At 43.7% G+C, this 13,370-nt stretch overlaps 1 protein-coding gene across 9 annotated transcripts in view; it reads right to left on the bottom strand.

Moving 5' to 3' along the window:
* ZNF638 (zinc finger protein 638) overlaps nt 1–13,370 on the bottom strand; it is a 57,637-nt gene that overhangs the window by 6,744 nt on the left and 37,523 nt on the right. For all 9 annotated transcript variants that reach the window (XM_068943874.1, XM_068943873.1, XM_068943877.1 and 6 more), the window contains exons 20-22: nt 7,660–7,709; nt 1,954–3,376; nt 1,267–1,332 (exon numbers count right to left, since the gene is read on the bottom strand). In XM_068943874.1, the coding sequence (XP_068799975.1) occupies nt 1,267–1,332; nt 1,954–3,376; nt 7,660–7,709 (1,539 nt within the window). The remainder of the gene's footprint in view (nt 1–1,266; nt 1,333–1,953; nt 3,377–7,659; nt 7,710–13,370) is intronic.

The following is a 13,370-nucleotide window of genomic DNA, read 5'->3' on the forward strand; positions in this document are numbered from 1 at the left end:
GAAAAACATCCTTGCTAATACAGAATTTTAAGGCCAAGGCAAGATGAATTTTTCCATCAGAGAATAAGACCGTGCACTTAAAAATACTAAACAATCCCCCAGCACAAAAGTGAATCTGAAACTCAAAGGCTACATGCCTCTTTCTTTTATTTTTTGTACGCTAGTAAATACTGCGAAGAATATACTCCTCAACGCACATTCTGATGGAGAAGTTGCAAGAGTATTTAAAGCAAGGTGAACACAACATATTATCCATGAAGAAAAAGTGAGAAAACATATGGTTACATTTTTAACTTCAATTAAACGCTACTGCATTCTTTCTCCCACAAAAGGCAGAACCCAGATCTTGGTGCTTATGAACTGTGCAACAGTGAAGAATAAAGCTGGAAGCAGCAACTTTCATTCCAAAACTTTTTTCAAATGGCGCAGAGTTCACTCTCAGGGATTAACATCAGCACAGCTGCAACATGAGATCTGAAGGCTTTGTGTTATCACTGTTACCATCAACTTCACAAACACACTATGCTGGTGATGGTAGAAATCTACAGATTTAGATTTATAGAAGAAAGCACGCTGCCAACTCTAGCTCAGGAAGCCCTTTTCCACATGGAGCCACTACTGATCTGGGGGATCTCTGCAGAAGTAGCATTACCAGATCAAACCAAACTCCTCAGCATGGACTTTTATCACCTCTATTTTGTTTTTCTTTTCTCCAACCCAAGCTACCACAGAGAGAAAGAGAGAGAGAGAGAGAGGGGTCACAAATGTAGGCCTTCTCTTTTCCTCTTCCTTTCAAAAAGCAGGCTCCTTAGTGCCTGAAACGACAGGCTCTTACTCAAACTAGTAGTGCACCAAAAGTGTACAGTAATCCTTGTTTTGCAGAACAACCCACTGGAAATAAACTTGTATGGAAGCGGCACGGTGGATGGAGAGGTTCCGACTACCTTGTTACACAACATCGTTTATAAAGAGCTAGAAGATTTTCCTTCCTTTTCTCACAAGCGCGATGACGACTAAAGATCTGTAGGCAACTGAGGATCCAGTAAATCAATTCTCTCCTTTCACAAATAGATGATATCCAAGACCCCAAAAAGTTTCCTTTTGACCCTTATGTTCCTGAAGGGAGGTTCTCTTCTTGCCAGTACTCTGTAACAACTAGTAATATTAAAATTCCTTGGGAAGAATGCTAAAGCTTCTTTACCCGTACAAATATACAATCTTTGAAGAAAATCTGTGTTTTAAGTTCAATTACAGTTAGATTCTTACCTCTTTCTGTTTTGCACTGCTGCTAGTGCTGCTTTTTGAAGTTCTAGTACTTCCACCAACAGAAGCCTGCAAAATTAGACAAAAGTTCACATGAAACTAGTTAAGCCAACTAACCTGTCCACAAGCAAAAAAAAGCAGCAATTTCTTCCCTTAATGAACTTGTCTAAATTGTCCAGATTGCTGCTTCTGATCACATGCTTGGCAAACACAGAACTAAGCCAATCGTCAGTGGTAAAGTCCAGGCATACAGTCTCTAGCAACAAGTCACAGGTAATACCTTACTTAATAACCTCTTCTCTTTTCAGTAACCAGTATCTGTGCAGGACTCGACAAAGCAAATATCGGCTCACAGAAGGACAGAAAGCTTATTATTTCCCATTCAGAACTAAACCAAGAACATAAGCTTATGACACGCAGTACAAACTCGCTTCAAAAATACCTTCCTGCAATTTTATCCAAGTAGCATTTTCAAACCAGTTACATACTTGAGTTGCACACAATGCATCTAAAAGCAACTGGTTGCCCGCTCTCTCACTATTCCAACTTGTCTGTTGGCCCACACCAGCTCAGTGATTTATGGAAAAGGGAAGGGGAATGTAACCTTATCGTCTCATACTCAACATCTGAGAGAAGCATCAAGTTAGCTACTGATCAGCCACACTGAACCGGCCTTCCTGCCCTCCTCACCTTGTTGCTGCTGTTGTCTTTCTTCATGCTGGATGATCTACTCTCTCTGTCTTGAGACTGTTTTGAACTAGCCCTAGATTCCACTCTTGACTCCTTGTCTTGCTGAGATGAATTCCTCCCATTGCCTCCCTTTTCATCAACAGCAGCACTTCTGTTCACTTTAGATTTGCCGCTGCTATCCGACAGACTTGATCTGCTGCCACCAGGTCTTGGATGACCCACTTCTTTTGATGCAATTTTCTTCTCCACAGCTGCTTGGCTTCGGGTCTCAGGTTTCAAGGAAGCTTTCTGCTCCTCTCCTTTGCTTTGGGAAGTCTCATTTCTCCGTATTGGAACCCTTGCTTTTGATATATCAGGGAGAGACACCACTGCCTTTAAAATTGTTTTACTAACAGAGGAAGATTCCTTGATAGATAAAGATGAGTTTAACAGAACTGCTTTGCAGGTTTCAGTTTTCGCTTGTTCTGCTCCTTTGTTTTGATGTGCTTTGATTAAATTTCCCTCGTTGCTTTCATTCACAATTTTTTCAGCGTTTTCAACACCTGCCCCAACCTTGGCCAGAGATTTTTCAAGCTTCTTCTCTGCCTCTGCCCCAGCCTTGGTCAAAAGCTTTTCAGGCTTATCCTCTGTAGCTGTTCCAACTTTGAGCACAGACTCTTCTGATTTCATGCCTATGTCGGCTCCAGCTACGTCCAGTTTCTTTCCCGTGGCTGTCCCAATTTTAAGTACAAGTTTCTTTTCTGTTATCCTCCCACTCTGAGTCCCAGGCATTTCAGTTTCAGTTCTCACAGCATCAGAAACAGGGGTTTTTTCAGGAGCATCCAACTTGTTGTTTTGTTGAGCGTCAACAGATGACATCATCTTCACGGAGGCTGCATCAGACTCAGGGGGCGCTGCTTCAGAGACAGCCCCTGTTGTTTCCCCTGCTGCCGGCTTCGCAGCAGAATCTGACTGCGCACCTTCCAGCTTGCCCACGTCAGCTAATTCCTCTGATGGGTCAACGGCAGGAACAGATAGTTCTTCAGCTTCCACTCTCATTTCCCTCTCTGGTGCAGATACAATTGCAGATTCAAATGAGACTGATTCAGAATTATCTTTAACTGCCTCTTCTTTCTGAACACTGGAGGGAGACAGTTGCATCTCTTCTGACTTTACTTCACATGTTTCAGGATCAGCTGCTTTGATAGATGAAACGGTAACTTCAACTCCGACTTCCATTTTCCCCACAGACGTTTCTGGCAGTCTTGCAGCACACTCCCTTACAAGATGGGACTCAGAGGGCTCTATCTGCAATGCTGACATCTCGACTTTGACATTAGAGATGGAAATGTGTTCTTTCTTTGCCACACTAGGCTCTACTGGAGGATTAGCAGCTGCTGTCTGCACCACTCCTGATCCCTCTGGATATTTTTTCAAGTCAGAGCTAAATGTATTTAAAAAAAACAGAAGAAATCAAACTATGTTGAGAATTCTATAGTTAGCAGTAACCTCCTGACGCCAATGGTGGGGGATTTCCTGATGCTTTAGTGCTTAGCATTTGGAAATCTAGCCTATCAGCGTTAAAATGGTTTAAAATATTGAGGCAAATAGTCGATTAGTTTTATGCTTTTGTTTAATCCACCTCAGTACTGCAAGACACGCATACCTCAAATTACATTACTCGTAGTTAGACCTCTCTCAAGGTAGTACTCACTATAACGTGCCCTGTGACCTCAGAGCTGACATGAGCTCTTCAAATTTAGATCCCCTGATGCACAGCAACCTGTGAAAGCACGTACACTGAGACGACAAAGCCTCCGTCTTCCCGTACAAAGGAATTTCCACAGTTTTGTTACGTTTGAAGACAGTAGACTCTGTAGTCACTAACCTAGAAAACTCATCCAGGAGTTAGGAGTCTGAAATTTGTTCATTTTTGGGGTTGGTTTGGGGGAAGCGGGGGGGGGAGGGGGGGGCGGCACTCCTTGTTTTTAAATCATATCGATCTCGCACAGTAGCGGGGAACCCAATAGACACACATAAGTTCCTTTTGGCCAGGTTGTTTTCACTGTTTCACTATTCTTCCTGTCAGCTCCCAAGATAATAAAGCCCAAGATGACAACGCAGAGGATAGTACTTTTCAGAGAACTTCAGTTACAGTCAAGTTCACTATTCTTCTCTGAAAGAAAGAATCCTCCATAGATGCTCTTGGGAAACTTCAAAATTATATAGAGAAGTCTACGCCCCTTTTCCCACAAAGCTCAAGAAAATGAGCATCCTAGTACCACATGCATGTCAAGATGGAAAGGTGCTGAAATACCAATTCTGACATTCTAGCCAAGTGCTGAAACAAACACAGAAGCAGCAGACAAATACAATTAATCAGTGGTTATGCACAATGGAGCAGACTGTAGTACGGTTTCTCAGAACCTAGGTATATGCATAAAGAGCACACATTTGTACAAATCCTCATGAAAATAAAAGAGATAAGAAAATATTGCCATTTCGGCAATACTCCTAGCGTGTTGTCATCAAGAGAAAGGAAGGCTAGATCAAATGGAACGCAGCGCTGGCGAAAATACCAACTCTTGAAGCAGCCAGACGTGAGAGTTAGTAAGACGAAGACGTAATACATGGAGTTAACAAAGATGAAAACAGGCAAACTCAGTTAAAATCTGCGCTCTGTAAGCACAACAAAAACACCAATAATCTTGAAGGTTTCCTCCAGACCCGATGGCACTTTCATCTGCTGTTACAAAATGCGAGAGGAGAAAGAAGAAGGGATATGAATTCTGCTTCAAAATCTACTACAATACCAACTTAAAATTGGCACGGTTGCAATATGTCATGACTATGCATCAGATTTGCAGCAAAATATGAGGGTCCATACTGCAGTCCTCCCTTGGCAAAGTGGCAGTCTCGCAGCATTTCAAGATTTGACAGCAAATGTATCCAGGAGCAACGGACTGTGTGTGCTCCAAACAACACCTCTCAGAATTCTGGGAATTCCTCTTAGAGCCTGAAGCTGTTCAATTCACAGTTACTGAAATCTTAAGAACCACCACCTCACTCGCTCATTCGAACGTCACTCTTTTGTCTAAAAGTCTTCTTAGACCTATAATCAACTTAAACTTGTTACATCCAGATTTTTTGAGGGTGTGTCTCATGATCATTTGAGCAGTCAGGGCTGATCTGCTTTTTATGCGACAGTATCAGTTTACTCAATCACAAGAAAGATATTTTGACACTGATTTTGACGTTTGATTTTTAAAAAAGACATTGTATTCTAAAAGCAAAAGCCGTTTCAATTTATTTCCTCTTCTATTTCAACATACCACAGACTGAGACATTCACGTTTCACATGTCTGAGTAGCAAAACAGTACCTGGATAACTCAGAGCACAAAGCCCAAAAAGGCATCTCTGAAAGCCTAGGTTTGCCAATGAGGCGTGGAAAGCTTAACTAAGTATAGGCTCTAATGCCTTGCTAAACTGTACCCAGCTTAGCCTCCGTTTATACACTTTTTGCAAGGAATGGAAATGTGACAGTGAACACTGGAACCACACTCTAATTGTATCTTCAATGGCTTACACTGAGAAGCAAAACATACACATGTATTATCATCTACACAATGTCAAATGAGATATTAGTCTCTGGATCCTCAGGACTGTAATGCCTCCTTTCGGGCCAAAACATCCCTTCGTGCCTTCCACAAAGCCTTGGTGGTCTCCCAAAAAAATGTAAAGTGCACACATCTGATAGATTCGAGCTGGACTACAAAGTAACGAAGGAGAACTCTGCAGGGGAGGCAGTAACGTGCAGAGATAAAGATAAGCAAATGAACACGATGAAGCATCAAGGTGCTTGAAATAACTGGTGCAAGGACCTAAAAGATCTGTTAGGCATTGGAAAAGAAATAGCACATAGATCTACAAGACAGATTTCCTGTACAGAAGTTAGCATAAAAGGGTGAAAACAACAAGTACCTGATGCTCAGTTTCCGCATACCATGTCATTGCGTTAGCTGCCATATTCAGTCATTACTACCTGAGTTAGCAAGGGACAAGACTTTGCATTTCAGCTCTGGAAATGCCAGTACAGAGAACAGAGGCTGTGTCGAAACAGAGACAACACTTATTTAATTCTGAGCTGACGTGTAAAAATTAGTAGGACAGCCTCCGATTCTTAACACGGCAAATAAAAGTTTCAGCTATTTTTGCTGGAAAAAAATCAATTGTACAAAAAAAACCAACCAAAAACGCAGCAGCATCCTTGAAAAGGACAGAGGTATTCACATAAACACTTCCTTCTCCTCAGTCACAAGGTTAAATGACCGCCTGCCTGGTTTGGACAACAATCAGGCTTCGAGAAGCATTTCAAAATTTGTTTAAAATCACCTCATCATCCGAGGCAATCGAGGGGGCAGTCCCTTGTGCTCCCCAAGTTCTGCTATTGCATTTCTCCCCAGGAAGTTGTTACATGGTCTTCCCATGTATAATTGTATTTAAGATATTTTCTGCTGCTTATAAAACGTAACTCAAAAAATTGGTCAGGTCACAAAGGCTTACAAGGAGGCAACAGCTGCCTCAAAGAAAAATCGGTATATGGTAACATTTCAGTTTTCTCCCACTTGTTCAGCAGCCACAGCAGTATGCTGAGCAGAAGCTGGGATCCACATGAGTGATTTGTTTTATTTGAACTATAATTGCTATCTAAAGCCCACCAATCCGGAATCAAAAAGGTTACCTGCATATTTAGGCACGTGGGACTCAGTAAATTTAGAAATTAAATGCTTCCAAAATTGACCAGGGCCTGAATAAAGCTTACAGCAAACTAGGAGCGTCTAACTTTATTTTCAAAACCAATTTCTTTCGAAAATACAGTAACAGTCCAAAACAGTATAATGGCATTACTTTAAACTGAAATTCAGGACCATTATTAGACGGGGGGGGGGGGGTGTTCTGAGGTGGGGGCGGGGGGAACTTCTCTGGAAATATGAATTTCAGTCACAGAAGATGCTTTAAACATAATCAAGACTCTAGAACCAACAAATAGTTACTCTACAACTAGTAATTTCGCTACAAGCAAAGTGCCTTTAAAGCAATTTTATAATGGACTATATCAAAATTGTCATTTCCCATTCCTAGGTTCTGATGTTAAGGTAAAGTCTAAACATTTGTTTAAATCAATTTAAGGACCTGCATCGCAGTATTAAGTGAATGCTAATAACTTAAACAAGGAAGTTTTTCTTAACTTTCAGCATTTGGGAACAGATACTATAGTGCCAGGTGCACTCACAGAGGAAAGTGCTGCAAGATGAAATAAATAATCACTTCCTGGTTCAATACAACAAAAAAAATTTCTTAGCAACACGTATATCGAAACATACCTTCCAGAACCAGTGGCAAAATCCTGGCCGCAATTATTAAAACAATACCTCAATGAACTCAACAGAAAACAGAATTTCACCTCATTTTTCCACGTTCTTTTAAGTCCCAGATTTCTAGGCAAGCAAACATCAATATACTAGATGTCCTTCACACAGAACGCACAAAAGATTGAAAGAACTATGTAACAGTCAGTACATCTCGCAGCAGGTTTTTTGGCATGCATATATTGCTTAATAATGCTGAGTCAGCAATCTGCTTAATCTTAGACAGACATTCCATGAACACTAGCGATATATATATATATATTTATATACACACACACACACATCTGAAAGACATACCTTCCTTTGCTTGGCTCCTCCTTTTTCACTTCTTTTTTCACAACTTCAGCCTGAAAGGTATAAATCAGCATTCAATATTTAGGGCATCTAGAAGCAACAGCAGAGAACTTGCCTCTCTGACCCTGTCTAATTAACACTACCAAGAGCCCAAATTTAGGCATACACAACTTGAAAGATCAACTGACAGCAAACTTCTCAGCTGCCCACCACAAAGCATGTATTTCAAAAGATGACAAATAAAAGCACACGGTAGCATAAGAGATTTTACTAGAAATTTACTACACAGAACACGTGGCATACCACCGTAGCTTAGATCGTCTCATCTTCGAGACTGCAACGTTTCTGAGCAGAATTAGTTTCTTGTCTGTGTTATATTTGGAGGACGGAGGGTTAAATAAACACACCTTCTCCCAGACAGCACCTTCTTTCATATATTGGCGAGAAGGCTAACAACTGCAGAGCTCAGAGTGAACTACAGTTATCTTGGCAGGCAAGTATCATAGAGAAAATAAGTGGTGCACCTTTTTTCAAGACAAATTGCAATCCAAGTCAAACAAGTATTACGCTTCTATAAAAAGCCCAAGGCTAGACTCTATTCCTCAAAACCTGCTAATGTAGCTTTCATTTCCTAGAGGATGACTAAGCCTTCTTATATTTAGTTATATAGAATAAATTTAATTTTCACACAATCACAGAATGGTTGAGGTTGGAAGGGACCTCTGGAGATCATGTACTCCAACCCCCCTGCTCAAGCAGGGACACCTAGAGCATGTTGCCTAGGGGCATGCGCAGGCAGCTTTTGAACATCTCCAAGGATGGAGACTCCACAGCCTCTCTGGGCAACCTGTGCCAGTGCTCTGTCACCCTCACAGTGAACAAAGGTTTTCTTCATGTTCAGACAAAACTTCCTGTGTTGCGGTTTCTGCCCGTTGCCTCTCGTCCTGTCGCTGGGCACCACGGAGAAGAGGCTGGCCCCATCCTCGACACCCTCCCTTCAGATACTTATACACATCGGTAAGATCCCCCCTCAGCCTTCTCTTCTCCAGACTGAACAGGCCCAGCTCCCTCAGCCTTTCCTCATAAGAGGGATGCTCCAGTCCCCTCATCATCTTTGCAGCATCATCCGCTGGACTCCCTCCAGGAGTGCCATGTCTCCCTTGTACTGGGGAGCCCGCAACTGGACCCAGCACTCCAGGTGAGGCCTCACCAGGGCTGAGGAGAGGGGCAGGATCACCTCCCTCCACCTGCTGGCAACACTCTGCCTAATGCACCGCAGCAGACCATTGGCCTTCTTGGCCACAAGGGCACGTTGCTGCCTCATGCTTAACTCGTTGTCCACCAGGTCCCAGGCCCTTCTCTGCAGAGCTGCTCTCCAGCGGGTCTGCTTCCAGCCTGTCCTGGGGCCTGGGGTTCTTCCTCCCTAGGGGCAGGACCCTGCCACTTGCCTTTGTTGAACTTCAGGAGGTTCCTCTCCGCCCACCTCTCCAGCCTGTCCAGGTCCCTCTGAATGGCAACACAGCCCTCTGGTGTGTCAGCCACTCCTCCCTGTTTTGTATCATCAGCAAACTTGCTGAGGAGACACTCTGTGCCTTCCTCCAGGTCACTGATGAATAAATTAAACAATACTGGACCCAGGACTGACCCCTGGGGAACACCACTAGCCACAGGCCTCCAACTAGACTCTGTGCCACTGATCTCAACCCTCTGAGCTCTGCCCTTCAGCCAGTTCTCAATCCACCTCACCGTCCACTCATCTAGCCCACACTTCCTGAGCTTGCCTACGAGGATGTGATGGGAGACAGCGTCCAAAGCCTTGTTGAAGTCCAGGCAGACAACATCCACTGCTCTGCCCTCATCTACCCAGCCAGTTGTCCCATTACAGAAGGCAATCAGGTTGGTCAAGCATGATTTCCCTTTGGTGAATCCATGCTGACTACTCCTGATCACCTTCTTGTCTTCCGCGTTCTTAGAGATGAAATCTAGGATGAGCTGTTCCATCACCTTTTGAGGTGATGAGGTGATGAGGTGAGGACTGAGGTAGGCTGAAAGGCCTGTAGTGCCCTGGGTCCTCCTTATCCTTTTTGAAGACTGGGGTGTCATTTGCTTTCTTCCAGTCCTCAGGCACCTCTCCTAATTGCCATGACCTTTCAAAGATGATCAAGAATGGCCTAGCAATGATGTCCGCCAGCTCTCTCAGCTGTCTTGGGTGCATCCCATCAGGACCCACGGACTTCTGGATGTCAAGTTTGTACAAATGATCTCTAACCCGATCCTCCTCAACCCAGGGAAAGTCTTCCTTTCTCCAGACTTTCTCCCTGGTCTCCTGGGTCAGGGATTCCTGAGGGCTGGCCTTGGCAGTGAAGACTGAAGCAAAGGCGGCATTCAGTAATTCTGCCTTCTCTGTGTCCTCTGTCACCAGGGTCCCCGCCCCATTCAGTAGCGGGCCCACGTTTTCCCTAGTCTTCCTTCCGCTACCGATGTATTTGAAGAAGTCCTTCTTGTTGTCCTTGACATCTCTTGCCAGATTTAATTCCAAATGGGCCTTGACCTTCCTCGTCGCGTTTCTGCTAACTCTGACAATGTCCCTACATTCATCCCAAGTGGCCTGTCCACCTCCTGCTTATGTTTGAGTTTTGCCAGGAGCTTCTTGTTCATCCACGCAGGTCTCCTGCCCTCTTTGATCAACTTCTTGCTCATAGGGATGCACTGCTCTCAAGTCTGGATAAAGCGATCCTTCAATATTAACAAGCTCTCTTCCTTCTAGGCCCTGTTCCCATGGGATTCTTCCAAGAAGGTCCAGCAGCACACCTCTCCTCGTTGGCTCCTCCATCACCTGTGTCAGAAAGTTATCTTCAGTGCTTTCCAGGAACCTCTGGATTGTTTGTGCCTCGCTGTGTTGTTCCTCCAGCAGATGTCAGGGCAATTGAAGTCCCCCATGAGAATCAGGGGCCTGTGATTGTGAGGCTACTTCCAGCTGTCTGTAAAAGGCCTCATCTACTTCCTCCTCCTGGTCAGGTGTCCTAGAGCAAATACCCACAACAGTGTCACCCTTGTTAGTCTGCCCTTTAATCCTTACCCATAAGCTCTTGACCTGCTCATCATCCACCCCAAGGCAGCTCCATACATTCCAGGTGTTCTCTCACATAAAGGGCAAGTTGCCCTCCTCATCTTCCTGGCCCGTCTTTCCTAAAAGGCATGTAGCCATTCACGACAGCAGTCCAATCATACAAGCTATCCCACCATGTCTTTGTAATTGCAATCAGATTAAAGCCCTGTGACTGCACACAGATCTCTAATTCTTCCTGTTTATTCCCCATGCTATGCGCATTAGCGTACAAGCACTTCAGAGAGGAATTCGAGCACGCTGATTTCCCAGGAGGACTGCAAGAGGATACCCCACAGTCATGTCTTGTAGGCATTCCTTGGCTGCATGCACTTGCTGGAGGTATCCCCACTTGAGCCCTGTTTTGCTCTCTGGGCGGTCTGTATAACTCTCGCCTTCCTCTGTCTTTCCTAGTTTAAAGCTCTCCTCACCACGTTGGCCAGTCTGTTGGCAAAGACGCACGTGCCCCATTTAGTAAGGTGGATCCCATCTCTCTCAGTCAGTTGTCAGTCTTCAAACAGGGTCCCATGGCCATAGAAACCAAAACCCCATTGCCAACACCAGCAGCGCAGACAGTTGTTTACCTGGACAATCCATCTACTCCTCCTCTCATCCTTCACCCTAACTGACAGGATCGAGCAGAAAATGACCTGGGCCCCCAGACCCTTGATCACCGTCCCCAGAGCTCTGAAATCTCGTTTGATAGTTTCCAAGTTGCCCTTGGTATCACTGGTGCCCACATGGAAGGGTAGCAGGGGGTAATAGTTGGATGTGTGGAAAAGCCTTGGCAGTCTTTCCATGACATCTGATTCAAGCCCCCGGCAGGCAACACACCTCTCTAGACAAGTGGTCAGGCTGGCAGATGGGTGCCTCTGTCCTCTGCAGCAGGGAGCCGCCCACAACAATCACTTGCCACTTCTTCTAGGTGACCCTGCACGGCACAGGCCCCATCGGCTCAGTTGCTTCACTTGAGGCCATGTCCGGCTCCTCAGCTTGGAAGCACGAAGCCTGCTCATCAACTGTAAGTCTTCAGGAGGAGCAAGAGCCTTTCTCCTCGTACGAGGAGTGACCAGTTTCCAGCCTTCACCTGCTGCAGACTTATGACTTACTGTTTCACATGGCACAAAGCCCACCTGCAATAAACTTAGTTTTAAAAGAAAGAGTATCTTCTGAAAGAGACAACCACCAACCACCCAAGCTCCATAGCTATAACAGTAGTACAGGTCCAAGCAATCACAAACACTTTGCAAACACTTTCAGTGTCGAAATCTGGCTCTGAAGGTATTCTATCATCTAATTTGAAGACTGTCTCTATTACACAGAGCTTTCAGATAAATTCAATACACGTAGAATTCACTTTACTGGAGCGGTTTAAGCAAATAATTCCAAAATCTTCAGTTTTCTCCTTCCTCAAAGGGCATTCTAGTAATATTAAGTGCTTAAAGCCATTTGAACGCATTACAATGGAGCAACGTTTGGACGCTTACAAGTGAGTTCGTTTTTCTTTCATACTACCTGCAGAAGGTAAGAAAGGCTTCTAAAGAAAACAGCTTACGGCAAACAGAGCTACAAGCTTAATGTTCCTATGGTATCCAGGCATGTAATTCAGAAGGGCAATACACACAGAGGGAACTGACTCAGAACGCAGCGAAGAACAACAGAAGGAGAAACTCAGTTCTCTCTCGCAGAGTGACCAGCTCAGAAATTTTCCTCTCCATCTCAGATACAGGTTAAAACAAACACGCAGGAGCATGTTTCCAAAATACAGATTTTTTTTAAAAAAGAACATTTGTGCAAAAAACTGACAGTTTTATTGACAAGGATCAGAATTACACTAGTTGCAGCCATACCGTATGAATCTATGCTACCAGCTCCGCGTCCTCCTTACTCGTGAAAGGAGAGTGATATGGGATAAACCCCATAGGTGTACCCTTGCTATCACAAAAGTATCGAATGATGGAATCCCATCAATTATTAGCCATGTCTGTAAGCACTGTTTTAATGATTGCATTTTAATGATTGCATAATCAGAATTCAGACATTATCAGTAAAATTACAAACACAAAACTTGAATGCAATTAAGCAAGCGCCTACGTTATTGCTGCTACTGCTCTACTGGCATCAGTTGCTACTATATGGCTGGTAAACTTTTCTAAGTTAGTTGGGCGCCCTGTATCACCCAAATTGTCCAGCTGGAAAAAAAAAACTCTCTTGAAAACAGTGCCAACAAAGAATGGCATTCAGCACTCTGAACTCTGTTCTGACAAAACAGTTACAGTAACAAAGGCATGTTATTCTGTTGCTACACATGTTATAGCCAAGAGCTATAAAAAAAAAAAAAAAACAGATTTGAATCACCCAATGCTCCCACAATGCATCCTTAAAGGACATTCCTTAGCATAAGTACTTTAATGAATGATATTTTGTTTATTTTTCAGTGCTAAGTGGGCCTATTACTTACATAGGCTGTACCTGAGAAAGAGCTCATAAGCCTGAAGATTTGGTTATTTTCTCCAGCTACACAAGCTAGTCTAGAAAAATAACACATCTAACTGCATACCTAGTCTCATCTAACATTTAGTATTGTATTTCATATTCTTTTATATAG

This window comes from Struthio camelus, chromosome 4, assembly GCF_040807025.1.
Source record: "Struthio camelus isolate bStrCam1 chromosome 4, bStrCam1.hap1, whole genome shotgun sequence".
NCBI lineage: Eukaryota > Metazoa > Chordata > Aves > Struthioniformes > Struthionidae > Struthio > Struthio camelus.